An 18,298-nucleotide genomic window follows, 5' to 3' on the forward strand; every position below is an offset into this window, starting at 1 on the left:
GGCGCCCTCGGGTACGGACTTCCTTAGTGTCAGGCATGGTACGACTTGTTTGGTTTTGGTGGCGAGGTGTATCCCGAACTGTTACAAGGCAGGCCAGTTTGGCGAGGTATATCCCGAGCTGTTACAAGGTTGGCCAGTTTGGTGAGGTATATTCCGAGCTGTTATAAGGTTGGCCAGTTCGGCGAGGTATATCCCGAACTGTTACAAGGTTGGCCAGTTCAAATTACTTTCTGGTTTTGGGCCGAAGGTGAGTTCGGGCCCCCAGTAGGGAGTTCGGTCCGTTGGTGTCCCCTTGGTGTTCACGCCTTAGGCTTGATTTTTTGTCGAACTGTTGTTTTTGCCACTTATCGCATAAGTGTGAGTTCGGGCCAAATCTTCCTTCATCAAGCCACTCCCAAATCTAAACCAAATCATTCTCTTTTGATGAGGAAGATAGGAATCATAGAAGCCCAAATGGTGAAGATTGATGAGACCCTTCACTTTTTCCTTTTGACTGAAATCAAATCTATGAGCAAAATCGGTTGTCAAAACTCAGAAGAACTAGAGAGGGAGACCGGTGAGCGTTGTCACATGATTTCATGTGCCGGCCCCGATTCCTCTCTGTAATTTCATTCTTTTCTTTGAGTCGTAATTACAAATACAGCCCCCCAATGTTTTCTCCAATTCCAAGCCTGTTATTTTAATATGTTTAGCAAAGCAAAAATAATACGTCATATGAAGAGCTCCTCCCACTCAAAGCTGTAATACTCTCCCTGCTCTTGTTCTACAGAGATGCAGATTTTCGAATCGTCTAAAATATAGATAAAAACGAGATATTGCCGTCTTTGCTTCAGCCTTTCTTCTTATAAGGTTATAAGGATGGCGTGAGGACTGGGGACAGCGCGGCTAGGCTTCAGAAGAGAAGCGCGCAATAAATCGAAACAAGTTTAGATGGCGACAAGACCCATTTGGGTGCTTTCTCTATCCAATCTGAGAGATGGGTTGTTCTGAATTCTGGATTTGATTGTGAATCGTGGAATATATCTTTAGAAGATGCGGCGAAGGGCGACCGACTACCGGCGCCCAGTCCGAAGGAGGTTTTCTTGTTGGATCTGGGGGCTTCTTTGTTTGTTCTTAGTTGCAGCTCTCGTGCTGTTTGTTGTTCATCATCATCATGACTACCGAGTTGAACAGCCGGTACAGGTGAGTTTAGAGAATTTCCGATTGCAAATTTCAGTGCTGTATCTCCTTATTTTGATGGTGGTATAACAAAGTTGCAAAATTATTTTTTCTTTGTTTGACAAAGAAAATAGTATTTTTCCGGCCAAAACCATCCTTGTTATTTTGATTGGATGCTTTATGTTTTGGAAGTAGGAACCTTCTAAAATGATCTTTTGTATGAGTATTTTTAATTTGGGACCCATGAGCTGTAATATCTGGGAAATATGATTTTTAACTGATCTGCGTAGAAGTTCGTTTTTTAAGTTGCCTCTTCTGTGATCTGTAACTTAGATGCTAGTTCCTTTTTCATTGGGTCTATAATCCATAAAATCATATTTGTAATATAGAAATGGTTGGTGATTTAATCCTAGATGCTTGTTGAAAGTTTTTAATCTTTTTCCAAGTTGTTATTGTCTTGGGTTGGCAATTCACTCCCTTGTACAAGTTAGATCAGTCTCACTTGCTACTAAAACAGAGGAAATGTTTTATCAGCACTATATATCCTTAAGATGTGGTTTTGTGATCCAACTTCCTTATCTCTAGCTAGCTATTCTGGGAAGATTATGTCCAGTTTGGTTGTGGTTATTGGGGGCGTCAATCTGTTCTATTGATATTTATTATGTGGGCAAATCAGTCAAAAAAAATATTTGCTATATTGGAAATATGTCTAACGATTACTGGGCGCACTTGGATTAACTATTCTGATGCTTTTGCAACCATGAAGTTCTTTGCATTTAAATGGTGTAACTAATGTACATTTCTTATGAATTTATAGTGAAAGGTCTTTGTAAGTTTTTAGGCAGGGCTTTCTTTTCTTGTGAACCATGTACATATCCTCTCATGTACACCTTTTTGAACATTAATACAATCAATACAATTCATAACGGTAAGAAAATCAATACAATTCATACTAATTTTTTGACTGGTAATTCATACTCTGTTATCTATCAAAGAAGAAAAAAAAAAAACAAGAAACTTGATTCTACGAATACATCTCTTGGATGCTTTGGAATAAACTGAAGATAGAATACCCTAAATCTTGCTTGAGAATTATAATTTTGTTAGGAATTGAGACAATGAGAATTGTCTCTGATTTTAAAACAGTGCAATCAACTGGGTCATTGTCCATTCATCTAATAGTGGGGGGGGGGGGTAAATAAAACACAAAATTAGTGTATAGAGACTGTAAATGGGGGTAAGTGGGGTGGAATTATGAATGTATTTAAAGGTTTTCACATGCTATATCTTTAAAGGCTTTGTTGAATTGGATTTTGCAACCTATATGTGGCAAGGAGATAGAGTGAAATTTTGTGTTGCCATATGGTTTGGTTGATATGCTTAAGGTGAACATTCTGGGCATTCATCAGATGTCTAGTTAGCAAGAAGCCCTGGCATGAGATTTCTTTGAAATGGTAGCAACCCAGACCATCTGGTACTAAAGTCTAGGAGGTGGCTCAGTCTTTGAAATGTAGATAACTTAATTGGCCTTTGGCTCAATTAGAAGGTGGGGTAGTTCCTTCTATAGAAGACAAGCATATACTGTTAATATTGGGAGGTGCATTCTTGGTCTGATATTTCCTCTATTGATAAAAGAAAGGGAATCTAGATTTGGTGTCCAGTATGAAAAATCTAGCTTACCATGAACTTGACTGACAAAATCATGGAGCATTTCTTTTTCTTACTGGTTCTATCATGGTCATTTTAGGAGAAGAGGCATGGTCTTGTGGAGATTGTAAATTGATCTGTGCTTTGTAGGGTTATGCAGGAGATAAGGAGACTAGCATTTTTGCAGCTAAATATGTCATTTTTGAGATCACTGGTAAATCTTACTCTCTTTGGTAAATAAATAAAGATAATGTTGTCTAAGAATGCACAAAGAAGTTATAATCAAGATGGTCTTACAAAGAAGAAATCCCATCTTAAGACAAAATTGTAGAATCTCATACTTGAAATATCCTTAAGGATGGAGGCCCAGCAGAATACCTACTAAACAACTCATATCACCCTCTCAGACTTTTAATGCTGAAGCAAAACTTTATTTTTTATTGGAAATGAAAAACCTTTTTCCTGGCCCAGTAAAGCTCAGATCTTCCCTCCTCTCCCTAGGTAATTTTTCTGCTGAAGAATTTATTTATCTTTGGATCCGTCTGAATAAGATGTTCATGCTAGATTCTGAAGCTTTAGCTTTTCTGATAAGGTGATGCGGCATCCTGCTATTCATGGTCCTTCATTTCTCCTGGTTCAACTGATAACTACTTGAGAACTTCTGTTCACCTACACATGTGCAAAACTGTTATACACATCTGCTTTAGGCCCTACAGAAATTCCAAAATGCCACCGTCAATGAAATTTCCTTGAAAGGTAGGACTAGAAAATATGAAAGAATGTCCCCATACTGATCCCTCAAGGCATTGCCATCTCTAGAAGTCTCTAGATTCCAAGTGACTAGAAAAATATGAAAGAATGGCCCCATACCCAATTGATGCTAAATCAAATGGTAACAATTCAAAAGAGTAGCGTGAAAATTGGCTGCCTTTTCATGCCTAGCATTCTGGTATTGGATGCAATACCACTTGTAGACTATATTTTATGGTATTAACACTTTTAAAATATGTATGAGAAATCCAGGACATTCAAGGATTGGAAACATTTTTAGGGATGAGAGAAGGATTATAGTGGCACTATTTTCAGCACCTAGTAGGAGATTTTTTAAGAGCGGATCTCGTGTTTTCTTTAGTGACTCAGTACATGTTTAACTTGTAGTGATACAATTTAAATGAATACAATACTTCGCCTTCTTCAAGAAAAAAGGCTCTCATCTATTGTCTTACGAAACTTCTGTATTTCCTTCATGAATAAATGACTGCTATTGCAGAATACCGTAGTTGAATTATGAATTGATTTAGTTGCTTATTTATGTGGTATTCTAATTACTTGGAATTGACATTTCCTCTCCCAGGAGAATACAAAGGCTAAACTTGTTTCAAGTGAGGGTTTAAATTTTACAGAAGAATCATCAAGTGTGACATCATTTGCCAGGCAGTTAAGTGATCAGATGACACTTGCCAAGGCTTATGTAATAATTGCAAAAGAGCACAATAACCTTCAGCTTGCTTGGGAGCTGAGCTCAAAAATAAGGAGTTGCCAACTTTTGCTTTCAAAAGCTGCCATGGAAGGAGAACCTAGCATATTGGATGAAGCACAACAAATAATTGAAAGCCTGACAGCACTGATCTACAAGGCACAAGATGCTCATTATGATATTGCCACTACAATAATGACAATGAAGTCCCACATGCAAGCTCTTGAGGAGCGTGCAAATGCAGCTACTGTACAGAGTGCAGTTTTTGGGCAGTTGGCTGCAGAGTCTCTACCCAAGAACCTCCACTGCCTGAATATCAAGCTAACGATTGATTGGCTTAGAAGTCCAACCATTCGGGAGCTTGTCAATGAGAATAATAACTCCCCTCGCCTTGTGGATAATAATCTCTACCATTTTTGCATATTTTCAGATAATGTGCTAGCAACCTCAGTAGTCGTTAACTCAACCGTCTCCAATGCTAACCATCCAAAGCAGCTCGTCTTTCACATTGTCACAAATGCGATCAGCTATGGGGCAATGCAAGTATGGTTTCTCAGTAATGACTTCAAAGGGTCCACCATAGAAGTTCAGAACATTGAAGAGTTCTCATGGTTGAATGTCACCTATTCTCCTGTTATGAAACAGCTTCTTGATGCAGAAACACAAGCTTACTACTTTGGGGGATTTCAAGAAGGTGAAGCATTTCGGAATCCAAAATATCTATCTTTGCTTAACCACCTAAGGTTTTACATTCCAGAAATATATCCCTTACTGGAGAAGGTGGTATTTTTGGATGATGATGTTGTTGTACAGAAGGATCTGACCCCTCTATTTTCACTGGATTTGCACGGAAATGTGAATGGAGCCATAGAGACTTGCCTTGAGACATTCCATCGCTATTACAAATATCTCAACTTCTCCAATCCAGTCATCAGCTCAAAGTTTGATCCACAGGCCTGTGGATGGGCATTTGGAATGAATGTTTTTGATCTGATTGCATGGAAGAAGACAAATGTGACTGCAAGGTATCACTACTGGCAGGAACAAAATTCTGATCGGTCACTCTGGAAGATGGGAACTCTTCCTCCTGGCCTTTTGGCATTTTATGGATTGACAGAGCCGCTTGATAGGAGATGGCATGTACTAGGGTTGGGGTATGCCTTGAACATTGACAACCGTCTGATTGAGAGTGCAGCCGTCATTCACTTTAATGGGAATATGAAGCCATGGCTGAAGTTGGGTATCAGCAGGTACAAGCCTCTATGGGAGCGGTATGTAAACCATACACACCCATTTCTCCAAGATTGCTTCATAAGTTGGTAGTTTTGTTTCTAGGTCAATTTGATGCAATAGTAGATATCTTGGGCTTCTCAAGAAAGGGTCACATTCTTGTAGAGTCAAAATCAAAAGTTTTCCCTTCATAGAAGCTTTTCTTTTTATGTTTTGTTTGGAAAGGCAAAAAAATCTCATACATCAGAAATCATGAATCACTAGATCTAGGGGTATGGGGGAATTCTTTCTTGGTTTATAGGGCCCTCTCGGGGGGTTCTAGGATAATTTATTCAATATCAAATTTTGTAATAATTTATCTGCTCTTTTGGATTAGAATTTAGAATGTATTTGGAACCAAAATTTTTGTAATTCAACCAGATGAGCTGGTGACAGTGTAAAACAATTTTTACATGAGCATTTTATGAGAAAAGAAAACAAGATTTTTGTAGTGCATAGCCCATTTATTATCTTTGCAATTGGAAGCTAGCTTGTCTCAGCATGCGACTGCTCGAGTACAAGTCACCGGCTTTTGAAAAATTACAGAAAATGAACCAGGGACTCAATGGCTCAATGATCAATGCACACTGTTATCCACTTCATTGCTTGAATGCTCAATGCACACTGTTATCCAGAACATTTTTATTTTTTGAATGATGATGCTGATGCAATATAAGATGACATAAGAATGTGGACTTTGAATTCGGCATCACTCAAGGGCATCCTGATAGTGATTTCATAGTGAGATTATGGCTCGAATGCCTTTATTATCATCATCGTCATTATGCAAATCTCTTACTATACCTTCTTTGTCCAGCCATTCGAACAAATAATCCCCTACATAGGTTTGGTCGTTTTTCTCTTGTGGCATTTCAAGTAGAGTTATAAGCTGAAGCATTGGCCCATCGTGAAGGTTCAGAAACTATACACCAGGTTTTGCAAGAACAACTGAACAAATATAGGAGGATAAGATAACTAGTCTGATTGCACTAACCGTTTTGATAGCTTCGGCAGAATATATTCTTTAATCAGCAAGAACAAATAGACCTGAAGTCCAAAATGAAGCCATCACCTTATCACCTACCATTAAATACTTTTATGTTCCCCTTCCATCCTTTCATGAACACCAACCTCTTAAGAGCATTGTGAAGCATAGAAGAATCAATATAAGAGAATCCTATTTTCTAACCATGCTTCTGAATCTTTTATACTTATCTAAAAATTCAGAAGATCAAAGCCCCAAGTCCTCCATTATCAATGGAGATGGTATGATGAAACACAAAAAGAGAACACTTCGTCTTTTATCTTTTTAATTAATTAATTTCTAATTTATTAATTATTGATATTACCGTTCAGTTCTTGACCACTAGAAGAATCAATTTTGTCGGAGTTGGAAAAATGCTATTGGGCGAATAGAGGATTCTCTCTTGACGGGCCCGGCCCGGTTGGAATTAGAAGCCTACTAGTCCACTACACCGACAGCCTCTGGTGTCTGATGATATATAGGTATTTCCTGTTCACCAGTTTCTTTGTTCTGGTTAATGATGCTTTCTTTTACAAAAAAAAAAAAAAAAACTCAAGGAACCGCTCAACCTAAAAGCTGTAGCTGAGGTACTGAATAGGATTTTATGCTCTAACACACCCCCACACGAAAGCTAATTGAGCTGATAATGAAGATCAAGCATCAGACAACTTGGTCAAATAAACTATAATACCATCTCAAGGAACCTGTTAGGTGAGATCTGTGAATAGGCTTTTATTCTCTAATAGATTTGTCAGAGATGCTCTCGAAAGTTGAAACATTCCCTCTTGGGTGTCATTGTGTTCTAGAACCATAGACGTTTGATAACAAGTAGAAATGACCGAATTGATTTGTTTATCGATCTGTCTTTTAGTGGTTTTTTTGCTTTTTGAAAGGCTTTTACTGCATAAAATAGTTCTTTTTAGTGAAATATCTGGGGGCAAAGTAGTCACTTGGACATGCCATTCAACAAATAAGGAATGTGACAGGATTCCCTCCAAGCAAAAGTTCTGCACACACTCTATAAGCATGGGGAACCCAGTCACACTTGAGAACATCTCCTGGGGAAGGGGGAATTCAGGCTTTTAAGGAACTTGCAACCTATTTGATTGAAGCCTAGATCTTCTGCAAGCAAAAACATTGGGAACTTACATATATTCATGAGGAGATGTTTCCAATGTGCAGTTGTATTCTCATACTTGTAGAGTGTCTGTGCAGAGTTTTTGCGTGTAGGGAATCCTGTCGCACTCCATTACTTCTTCAAACAAAAAGACGAACCAATAAGAAATAAGTCAATTCAACTGTTATCAAATGGCCAAGTAGGGATATTCCATAAGCTCATATTATTCAATAAATTCTCTGGAATTGCTGAGAGAAATGTGATCATTAGAATTCGATTACAACTTACTCAGGCTTTGCATTGACATGGGATGTGAGGAGACAGCGTAATGGTTAATGGCTCTTGTGGTCAGGGTATTAGACTTGGCTAAAATCCTGAAATTTGGAGATTCCTTTTGGGTTAGAGATCTGAAAAAATGCATCCAGAGAAGCAAATATTGATTTATCTTATCTACCTAAAAAGGATAAAGAAGTAAAATGCAAATGGGAAAGATAAGCCAGTAAAACCTCTCCCCAATTCCCCAAAACCTTTTAGTCTGTTCTAAAACCAATATAGTATATGTTTGGTTCCATGGGCATTATTGAAAAAATGCCACCACATCAACGCCACACAAGCATTAGTATTTATTACATATGAAACCAATGTTTGATTTCACCATTTATCAAATAAACACTAGAAAACTGAAATGCTTTGATTTATGTGCATGGGGCATTTGGGAAAATATCAAATTCATGTTCTCGGGCATTTCTTGAAATGAAATGCTGATGTGATATACTTTATCTGAGGTGGAAAACAATTTTATGGGGTGTTACTTGAAATGCCCATAAAACATCCAACCATATAAAAAAAAGGCAAAAAAACATTTAAAATTATATTTTTCAGATAAATGTTCATCCAAGAAAATGCCTTTCAAGAAATTCCCACCAAACCAAACATATAAATAATGGGATTTTAGTGGGTATTTTGATTTTTGACTTTAACCCACACTCTAGCAGTGAACCAATTTTCATATGCAAATCAACCACGGAAATTGTTCCAAGTGAAAGGTCGAAAATATACCGAGGAATGAACAACTTCTTAATCTTTAAGTTCTTCTTCAAGAAGTTTTGACATACGACATGAGATAAGAATTCCATGAAGGACTGAGATATATATGGAGCACGATCATCCGTTGATTATTGAATGGTCCACAGTGATTACACTAATGTCCAATGGAACGGCTTCCACTAGCAAGAAATACCATACACATACAGCAGAGAAAGATAAACTCACAATCCACAAGCAGATGTTGACAAAGGAAGAGCCTTTTTCATCAAATACGTCCACTGGTTTCTCTCGTGAAGATCTTGGAACCTGTCTCTGTAGCACCCGTGAACCGGTTCCCTGAATAATTAAATCAAATACTTATTATGGGCTTACCCATACCTTCTCACATTAAATAACAGATTTAATTCCTACCCATCACATGCTGCTTAGGGAATCTAATGAAAAATAGTATCGTTCACATTTCTTCTCACCAAATGGAAACCAATGCCCAACCCACTTGTGGACCCATATTCTCCCATGACAGATTCTTATTCAATGATCTACATTGACCATCTCATTTGATCCAAGTTGGTCGAACCCGAAACATCGTGGGTCGGGTTTGGATTGAATCACGAGTAGCAGTGTACATACATTCTCACCAAGATGCTCGTGTGTCCTAAGTGTAAAGAGACTCGGCCTTCTTCATATTTGTCTGCAAATGGGTGTCAAATTTGTGACACTGCACGTTGCATTCATGCAGCGTATCAGACGGAGACCCCTACTGTCCTTATTGGCCTTTCGACACCAAGATATAGAAAGAAACAAATAAGAGTACATGACCCTGCAGGAGAGGAGCTCAGGAGCCTCTTTTCAACTATTTCGTCTTCCTTTTTGGGTGTTTAGTGCAGAAGGATTTACACCACATTCATTGGTTATAGTTTACGGTTGACTGGTTTTTGCATGAACGATATAAAGAAGCTTGGAGTCTCCTGTTCTTGAATGCAAGAAAAGATGGAAAGCATTTAACCTCTCTACCCAATTCCCATGGAGGAAGCTTCATACCAAAAGGAGTATTTGCAATAAAGGCCGAATAAATTATACAGGAAAGCTCATAGCTCTGTTTATTTAAAGCACACCCATCAAGTGTCCATTTCATTCAGAGTCAGAGAGCTCCAGCGAATGGGCAGTACCAGAATGTTTTGGCTGCTTATATTTAGTTTCGGTTTACTCTTCAATAATCTTTCAGAGGCTAAACATGAGAAGAAGCTTCCATCTGCAGTTGTTGTGGGCACTGTTTACTGTGACACATGTTTTCAGCAAGATTTCTCAAGGACCAGCCACTTCATATCAGGTTCATTTCTCATAAAATTGACGTTTGAAACCTTTTCTGTCATTTATATATTTGATTGATGGATCAAGAATTCACTCAACTCTGTTATGTTCAGGTGCTTCTGTTTCAGTGGAATGTGGAGATGGAGGCTCGGAACCTAGTTTCCACCAGGAGGTACAGACGGATGAACATGGACAATTCAAAGTTCACCTACCATTTGCAGTTAGCAAGCACGTCAAGAGCATTAAAGGGTGTTCGGTGAAGTTAATCAGCAGCAGCGAGCCGTTCTGTGCAGTGGCCTCCACAGCAACTTCATCATCTCTCCATCTCAAGTCAAGAAAACAAGGAGTCCACATTTTCTCAGCTGGGTTTTTCTCTTTCAAGCCCCTGAAACAGCCAGACTTGTGTAACCAGAAACCAAAGCTTGAAACTACAAAGGAATTCAGTCCCAAGAAGACTGGCCTTTCTTCTCCAAGCCTTCCGCTGTTTCCACCCGTGACTCAAGACCCAACAGTGCCAAGTTCCCCACCCGCAGCTCAAAATCCAGCATTGCCACAACTACCTCCTCTTCCCCAACTTCCCCAGCTTCCACCATTGCCGACTCTGTCACCTATTCCTCATCTCCCCCAGCTTCCACCATTGCCAATTTTTTCACCTCTTCCTTCTCTACCACGACTCCCAGGGGTACCAAATTTACTGCCTTGGATGAGAAAACCAACTCAGACAAAAGCCTATAAACTTTCGGACACAGATTCCCTGTCAGGTCTAAAATCTGAGAAGACAATATCCTTCTTTTCCCCTCCCTCATTACCTTTTCTTCCATCACCGTCACCTCCCTTTGGCCTTCCGCTGCCGCCAAATCCATTCCAGCCACCTCCGTTACTGCCTCCAAACCCATTCCAGCCAACACCACCTTCGCTGCTGCCTCCAAACCCATTCCAGCCAACACCACCTTCGTTTAGTTTTCCACCAATACCGTTTCTAACTCCACCACCACCACCACCGACCTTCCGTTTTCCTTTCCCTCCATTTCCATTCCCACCCAGATTCCCTGGCATTCCTCCAGCTTCTTCTTCACAAAGAAGCTCTCCTTGATTACCTATTCAAAACAGAGTCAATGTATTACTAAGAATAATAGTTCCTCTTTCATTTTCTTCTTTTGGTTTCATGCATTAGATACTTAAGGATTACTGTCAGAGCAGGCTTGTTGGGTCTTTGTGATCATGCATGTGGGACGGAGAAGAAATATAAATTTATTGTAATTTCAGCAGATTGCAATGATTGTGTTAAAAATAGTTTTCTTTTTCTGCCTAATACCTGCCCGGAGAAAAAAGTGGAGAACGTATCAATGGTAAAGAGAAAAGAATGAATACCAAGGATGCGGCTCGACGAAATGCTTAAAGCAGATTCAATTTCCTCGTCCTCCAAGTAATTAGGATTTCATTATGGATATCCTTCCACCGGATGCACATCAATAACGAATAACTTTAAGATTTTTAATCCCTTCCACCTTACTTAAGCTCCACTGATTGGCTTATATGATTATTAGCTACTGAAAAAGGTAATGTGATGGAAAGTGGTTCTACAAGTCTATAATGGTTGTACAAGCAAAAGCTACTCCACTCAACTTTTCTACACAAAACCCTCTCAAGAAGCAGCATTGCTAACATCTATTTATTTGGCTCTATTCTCCATAGTACCCAAAAAAAGAAAAAAAAAAAAGAAAAGAAAGCTCCTATACAAGAAATGCTTGTTTGCCTCCATAGGGTCAGCTAAGCTAATTAACATCCTTTTTGTATGAGAAAACTTGCAGTTGCATCTGGGAGTCCCATCTTTATGCTGTCAGTAAAAATTTCTCTTTCAAGCGGGAAATCAGCTTAAACTTTTCCTCTGCCTCAACCTGCTGACGGATGTCAGTTCTCGATGCTCTATCTGGATGAAATCAAAACAATGCTTGTTTGTAAGCTGCAAGCACCTGTCATTACTTTATAGCTCAGTAATTCTTCAAGCTGCTATGAAGATCTCAAAAGAAATTACTGACAGTACCATTGAGTAACATAAGTTCATGGAAGATCAAGGAGTTTGTAAATTGATAAATACCAGCATTGTAACAATAATTGCTTTTTCATGTTTCAAAGTTGTCTAAATTGCAAGTTTGTAATTATAACTGCAATTGGTATCATCAATGTTTTAAAAACCAATCCGGAGGCCGAACCATTTTTGCCTCTGGGTTACGGGTCGCTGGTTCAACTGGCTGGGTCGAATGGTTCAGACCGTGCCATATATTTTAGCAATAACTAATGTATAAATATGTTATATGTATTATTTTATATTTAATACATTTTTTTAATTTTTTTTTATAAAAATTATTAAACATTGCAATTTGAGGCTAAAGGGGTTTTTTGGTGAAAATAGCAGGGCAAGGTGCCTTGGGATGAATAGATCTCAAAAGTTACCGGAAAAAAAAATCACCCCATTCAAACATCGGAGTGCAAAGTTATGGCCTCCAAAAGTTTGCATGTATTGAGTGTGCAACCTGCGACCTGGTCACTGAGTCGAATGGGTCAATAGTCAAACCGGTCGGGTCAAATGGTTCTTGACCAAGTCAGTGGTTTTTTACTGTCTGGCAGGTCTTGACTGAACCGGACCCAGAATCCTGGCTGGGTGTCAGTTCAAACAGTTCGACCAGCCGAGTCAACGGCGGGTTGAAAACATTGGGTATCATGGAACCAATGGAAGGTGGATTGAAATACCAGGATACATGACCATCTTGACAAATAAATACTGGACACTATACATTGCATGGAACACAGGTACTTCTTGGGTACATGTTTATCATGTTCGAATGTTCTCTTCAAGTCCCTAGTATATCAGAAACATGCAAGTAATGTATTTCAACAAATGGTATCAACAGAAATCTTGCAAATATTAGAAGTTCCATTATAATTTGAAGGCTATGAAGCGGAAATTGTAAAAACTTAAGTGAAACAAGACAATATCAGTGTCCTAAATAAACCCATATTTTGTATCTAAGAAAGTGCAACATGTGAGATATCATGACTGGCAATCTTAGTTCCAAACACTTAAAACCTTTTGGTCCATGAGATGTTTAAGTGATACAAGAGGCCTATCAGGTTACTTGTGTATGCCGCAACATGAAAAACATGTAACTCACCTCATGTGGCATGGGAAAGAAACCACCTCTGACATGGATTCCTAAGCCACGAAGCAATGAAGCCATATCGGTACACTGCACTTCCAATTTATCAAGATCCCTTCTTACTTCTACACGAAGCTGCTCTTTCAAGTTTACAGTTTCCTCATCCTGAATTGGCATTATTCAACATATAGAGAAGGAAAAGCAGTTAACCAAAATCTTGCCCTAAGCAATGAAAGCAAGCAAAAAGATGTTTAAACCAACCTTCTTTTGTATTTCTCGCATTTCTTCCACCCTTTGTTTTTGTCTTCTTTCTATGTCCAATAAACGCAGAGCTTCAGCCTTTTTTCTCTTCCGTAGCTGCTGTGCTTCTTCAGCCTGCAAAAGAACAGGCACAGCCTTTAGAGAACTAACATCATTTACAAATATTGAATATCAAAGTATCTCCAATAACCATGTATATTGCAGTTATATTTGAAGGAAAAAGCATCAATACTAATTGAAAGGGGATTTAAGCTTGAATTCTAATGGTTACTCTTCTATTTTTTTAAATTTTAATTAACTTCCTTCAACACTGTAAAAACTGCTTTTAATAGTTTCAGTAAGTTGTGGAAAAAAAGACAATTAAAGCCAACCATCTAACTACCTATAACCCCCAGCTTGAAGTTTTTGTCTTCCCAAAAGATACTGCCATGAGTTTATTAAAGCAAACAGTGATCACATTGGGAAGGCCTAGCAGATTACATTGGCATAAAAAAACACATTCTGAGCAGTCGCTACAACTTATTTCCGATGACCTACATATCAAATTCAAAATACACTGCTCCAGTGTGCGAATGACTCACTGATTTTCTTTATAGCCAAGATCTGCTCTTTCTCTGATGTCTACTTATTTGCTTTCAAGCAGTTTCTGGTTTAAAGATAAATTTGCAGAAAAGTGCTATTGTTCCGGTTGGGGAGGTCCCAGGCATTGATGATCTTGCTACAGCTTTGTTGTAGGGTGGATTCCCTCTCTTCAAAATTTGTGGGTCTACCATTGGGTGCCCATTGTAAATCAAAGGAAACCCAGGACCCAGTGATTGATAAATAAGGGCCAAACTAACCAGCTGGAAAAAGAATTACTTATCCAAGGGAGGGAAAATTATTCTAATACAGAGTGTTCTCTCAAATCTTCCTACCTACTTTATTTTAGAGATCCAGCCTTGGTTTTGATTACATATTCTATCAAAGTCTAGAAATATTCCATGAAACCTAATACTAAATAAAACAAATGTAGATATTCCAAACCTGATGTTGTAACTCTAGTTGTCTGGCTGCCCATTCTTCTTCTGCAGCATGCTTGTACTTATCAGTCTCCTTCAACTTCTCTCTCACACCAATAAGGTTATTCTGAACATTCAGTGTATCATTCTCATCCTGAGCATGTAATGAAGGATTCTTCTCATCCTGTGGCTGAGAGTTAGAGAGTGATTCACAAACCAGTTTTCTTTCATCCTTAAAACAATCTTCCATATGTTTATCTTGTGTTTTGTTTTGTTGAGTGTTGCAAATAGATGAATCCTTAATAAAAAGTTTATCTTTGTTCAGATATCTTGCTCCATCATGATTGACTTCCAAGTCATCCCTCATTTGAATGTTACAGGAAAAATTCCAAGGAGCTGATCCATCTTCTTCCCCAGAAGAAGCCACATCACGATTAACCTCTGTCCCATAACATGGTTGCACATTGTGGAAAGATGGTACTTCTGAAACCGGTTCCACCATGTCCCCAAAGTAAGCACTATATTTTTTTGCCTCATTTGATGAATGTGTGTTGCATAAAGGAGGTCCTTCATAAATACCTTCATCTCTCTCCTCCCAGACAATACTGTCATTATTAACCTGTTCTAACTGCTGGATATTCCTAAAAGAAGCCTCTTTATCCTTGAAAGTGACATTGCTGCCACTAAAGTTCGCCTGATACACCGACTGGGCATTGAACCCACAAGGTACCTGGACATTATTTGCTTCTCCATGCTCAAACTCTTACATAATTACATCTTTCAGCCTGTTCCTTGCATGATGAATGTCCTCCAGAAACACTTTTGTCTTTTCCTTGGAGATTAGATCCATCATAGTAAGCACATGCATCACATTGATGACAACCATCACAAGAAGATGAATCCTTCTCCAGTGGTTCTTCACTGTCCTGAGAACCATATTTTTTTTCAGCAAACTCTGTTTCCTGCTCCACCACTCTATCCAAATCTGCAATAAGAGTTTCCCTCTCAGATTTGGGAGAAGTATCTCCATTAACATCATTAGCAGATGAGAAAGAAAATTTTTCTTTTTCAACATCATCAGTGCTTGAAGTAGAATGAACTGGTGAATTTCCAGATGGTCAGCCCTGTTTTCTACTCCAACATTCTTTTGAGTATCAGCATGGGATTTAAAAGCCACATCCTGATCTACTAAACCAGATTGAGCACCCCAGAAACCTTCGATGGTTTTTCTCTTTAGAGATGCTTGTTCCCACTGTTCACGTGTGTTTCCAAAAGAACCCTCCATGAGCTCACAGTCAGAATTGTCACTTTCAGAACAACTGTCAGAGATAGGATTTAACGTACAATGATCTCTGGAAATTGTTTTTCCAGAGTATGTCCTCTTACATTTTGATAATTTCACAGGGAATTTCCGTTCCCAAATGAACTGACACTTGCCGCCATCTGATTCTTCAGAATTTTGAAACTGGCAAGAAGCAGGATCAGATGCCTTGCTTGAGGTGGCATCACTATCCCTAACCCCACCACTTTCAACACCATGTCCAGGACTATCATTATCATCATCATCAATGCAAATAACACTACCAGAAGGAAACGTTTTGTCTTTCCTAGATAACAGAGAGTCCTGAAGTGTGTGTTGAGAAGACTCAGGAATATCAAGGATGATAACATTAGCAGCATCAACATCAATCAAGACAACCGAATCACTTCTGTCTTTCTTCTTGCACCTTTCTAGGGTTCTCCTGCTAGGCTGAGTTCTTGGACGCGATTGACCCCTAGACATTCTTCTTTCTATTTGTTTGCTTCTGTAGCCTAAGTAAATTCATAAGAGATGAGAATATTATGGGCCAGCGTCAATTAAGCAAGATTCTACTTCATTTCTACCATATTCCAATCAAACACAATTTGCAACATTTGACATCACTTAATATATTGTATCTTTATTTCTCTTGTTGTCACTTATATCCAACTGATGACAAAGTTCAGATGAATCAAATACTTCAAATAGCTAAATTCCTGCAAATGTACGAGAACAACAAACAGATCATCTAACCAATAAGGAAATAATGAAAAGATGAAAGAGGTTTTCCTTCTAAGCATAGGGAGAGTGAATGATTAGAACACATCCCTATTAAAGGGGGGGGGGGGGGGATGCATTTGTGCAAGACTTCTGTTTTCATGCTTAAAAATGTAAGCTCTGTCAGCTCAGAAGATACTTGCAAGAGGATGAAAATCATGATGCTGTAACCATCTCTCCTCTGATTAAAGATATTTCCATTAACCGGTTTGGATCCAATTCTAGATTCCCCAAGAGAAAAAAAGGACATTTCTCATGTCCTTTTTGAATGTTCCTGTAGATTCCCCTATATCAAAGTTTTTACACTTAGAGATTAGTTGCAATTCCCTATCTGTATGAATCATTCTCATGCAGTGTTTCCTAGAAGTGCTCCTCATGCTTATGATTTTACCCCCCCAAAAAAAAAATTATATGCTTATGCTAAGTCCACCTACCCCCAGAAACACAAACAAGGAAATACAAAAGAGTATTAAGTATTAACCATTGGAAATTCGACCACCATGTAACATCATCAGCGAATCAACAAAGAACAAAGCTGGGAACAGAAATAACAAAAATGCCTAGTTCATGCTTCTCTGTTACAACTTACAAAGAGAAGGAAAAGAAATTCTAAACACAAACCCAACAAAGAAAACAAGTAAACAATTCTTTTATAGATCAATCATCCGAGGTTTCCCAACCAAAGCACCTCCCCAACACCTAGTAATCCAAAACAAGACAACGGTCAAAAGGCCTCCAGCCCTCCATACAACCACGGCTTTGCAGAGAAAGAAAATAAATCCGAAAAGAAGAAAACCTTCCAGATCACAATGAAATGTACAGGAAACAACGCGTGAGATTTCGAGAATTTGGGTCCAAAAGAATAGTATTTAAGCAGTTTGGCAATCGAAACGTCAACAAGAGTTTCGAAAGGAGGGCTTACCGGTTCGGAAAAGCGTTTGCTTTGCCAGGCTCTGCTGGTCGGTGTCTCACTCCTCGGAAAGTCAAAGGACGAAATCACGAAAAATAAGACGGAGAAATACGAACAATGCAGATTTGTTATTTGTAGGGAGACCCGAGAGGCCAATGCAGAGCTATACACATTCAAAACGTTAAGAACTCCCACTCTAAACCAAAAACTAAGGTCACAACTCACAAGTTCGACTCCTGAGAATTTCTCCCGACTCCCATGAGACAGACAGATACAGATAACGATCAGCTCGTTTGACGTGTCTTTTGCGGTTTTTTGACTGTATAAGCCAAAAAGACTGATATTTAGTCTATTCTCGAGGAGATTTGGCCACTAAAAAATGGAGCACCGAAAAAACATGAAAAACCATTTTAAACTAATTTCGAGAAACTTCAAACAAAACTTTCCGCATCTTTCAAGTTTTATTCTCTCATAAAAAGACACGAAAAATGTGCATCTACCAAATATACTTTAAGTTATTTAAATATTCATGCAAAAATTCAATATACCTTTAACATGTCAAAACTATCAGAATATCTTTCCAAAGAATACGCGCCAAATATATCTCATTGAATTTCCTACAAACAAATCTCATTCCTACATCAGACCCGCCATAAAATGAAGGGAAAAGTACGGAAACAGAAGATGCCGAATTCTGAATTCCAGCCCCCTACAACTAACCCTTCCCCCCTATAAATCATATCTTCTAAGTGAATTTGGCATTAATTCACGGTCAGGATGCATTTTCCCTGTACTTTGGACCTAGTAAATTCTGATCTGAGTTGATTGGTTCTTCTCCCTAAAA

At 38.6% G+C, this 18,298-nt stretch overlaps 3 protein-coding genes across 9 annotated transcripts; 2 read left to right on the forward strand and 1 right to left on the reverse strand.

Moving 5' to 3' along the window:
* The first annotated feature begins 451 nt into the window (after window positions 1-451).
* On the forward strand, window positions 452-6,007 carry LOC148863374 (hexosyltransferase GAUT11-like). Its single transcript, XM_088974594.1, has 2 exons — window positions 452-1,182; window positions 4,160-6,007. Exons 1-2 carry the CDS (start codon window positions 1,033-1,035, stop codon window positions 5,603-5,605), a joined length of 1,596 nt encoding a protein of 531 aa, XP_088830720.1. The 5' UTR covers window positions 452-1,032; the 3' UTR covers window positions 5,606-6,007.
* A 3,384-nt stretch (window positions 6,008-9,391) lies between these two features.
* LOC148863375 (uncharacterized) lies at window positions 9,392-11,362 on the forward strand. Its single transcript, XM_088977036.1, has 2 exons — window positions 9,392-10,069; window positions 10,164-11,362. The coding sequence occupies exons 1-2, from the start codon at window positions 9,898-9,900 to the stop codon at window positions 11,141-11,143; spliced, it is 1,152 nt and encodes a 383-aa protein (XP_088833162.1). The 5' UTR covers window positions 9,392-9,897; the 3' UTR covers window positions 11,144-11,362.
* A 201-nt stretch (window positions 11,363-11,563) lies between these two features.
* Window positions 11,564-17,886, reverse strand: LOC148863376 (uncharacterized). 7 transcript variants are annotated; one of them, XM_088977043.1, is made up of 5 exons: window positions 17,467-17,886; window positions 14,493-16,279; window positions 13,470-13,583; window positions 13,224-13,373; window positions 11,564-12,023 (listed from the first exon to the last, which is right to left on the reverse strand). In XM_088977043.1, the coding sequence occupies exons 2-5, from the start codon at window positions 14,967-14,969 to the stop codon at window positions 11,991-11,993; spliced, it is 774 nt and encodes a 257-aa protein (XP_088833169.1). In that variant the 5' UTR covers window positions 14,970-16,279; window positions 17,467-17,886; the 3' UTR covers window positions 11,564-11,990. The 7 variants fall into 7 exon arrangements, with proteins under 7 accessions (XP_088833169.1, XP_088833168.1, XP_088833167.1 ...); XM_088977042.1 differs by having other exon boundaries at window positions 14,493-16,483; window positions 17,467-17,804; XM_088977041.1 differs by having other exon boundaries at window positions 11,614-11,980; window positions 14,493-16,483; window positions 17,467-17,725.
* Between the last annotated feature and the right edge of the window lie 412 nt (window positions 17,887-18,298).

The sequence above is a fragment of the Nelumbo lutea genome, chromosome 3 (assembly GCF_056320005.1).
Source record: "Nelumbo lutea isolate HS-2025 chromosome 3, American lotus-T2T, whole genome shotgun sequence".
Taxonomy (NCBI): Eukaryota; Viridiplantae; Streptophyta; class Magnoliopsida; order Proteales; family Nelumbonaceae; genus Nelumbo; species Nelumbo lutea.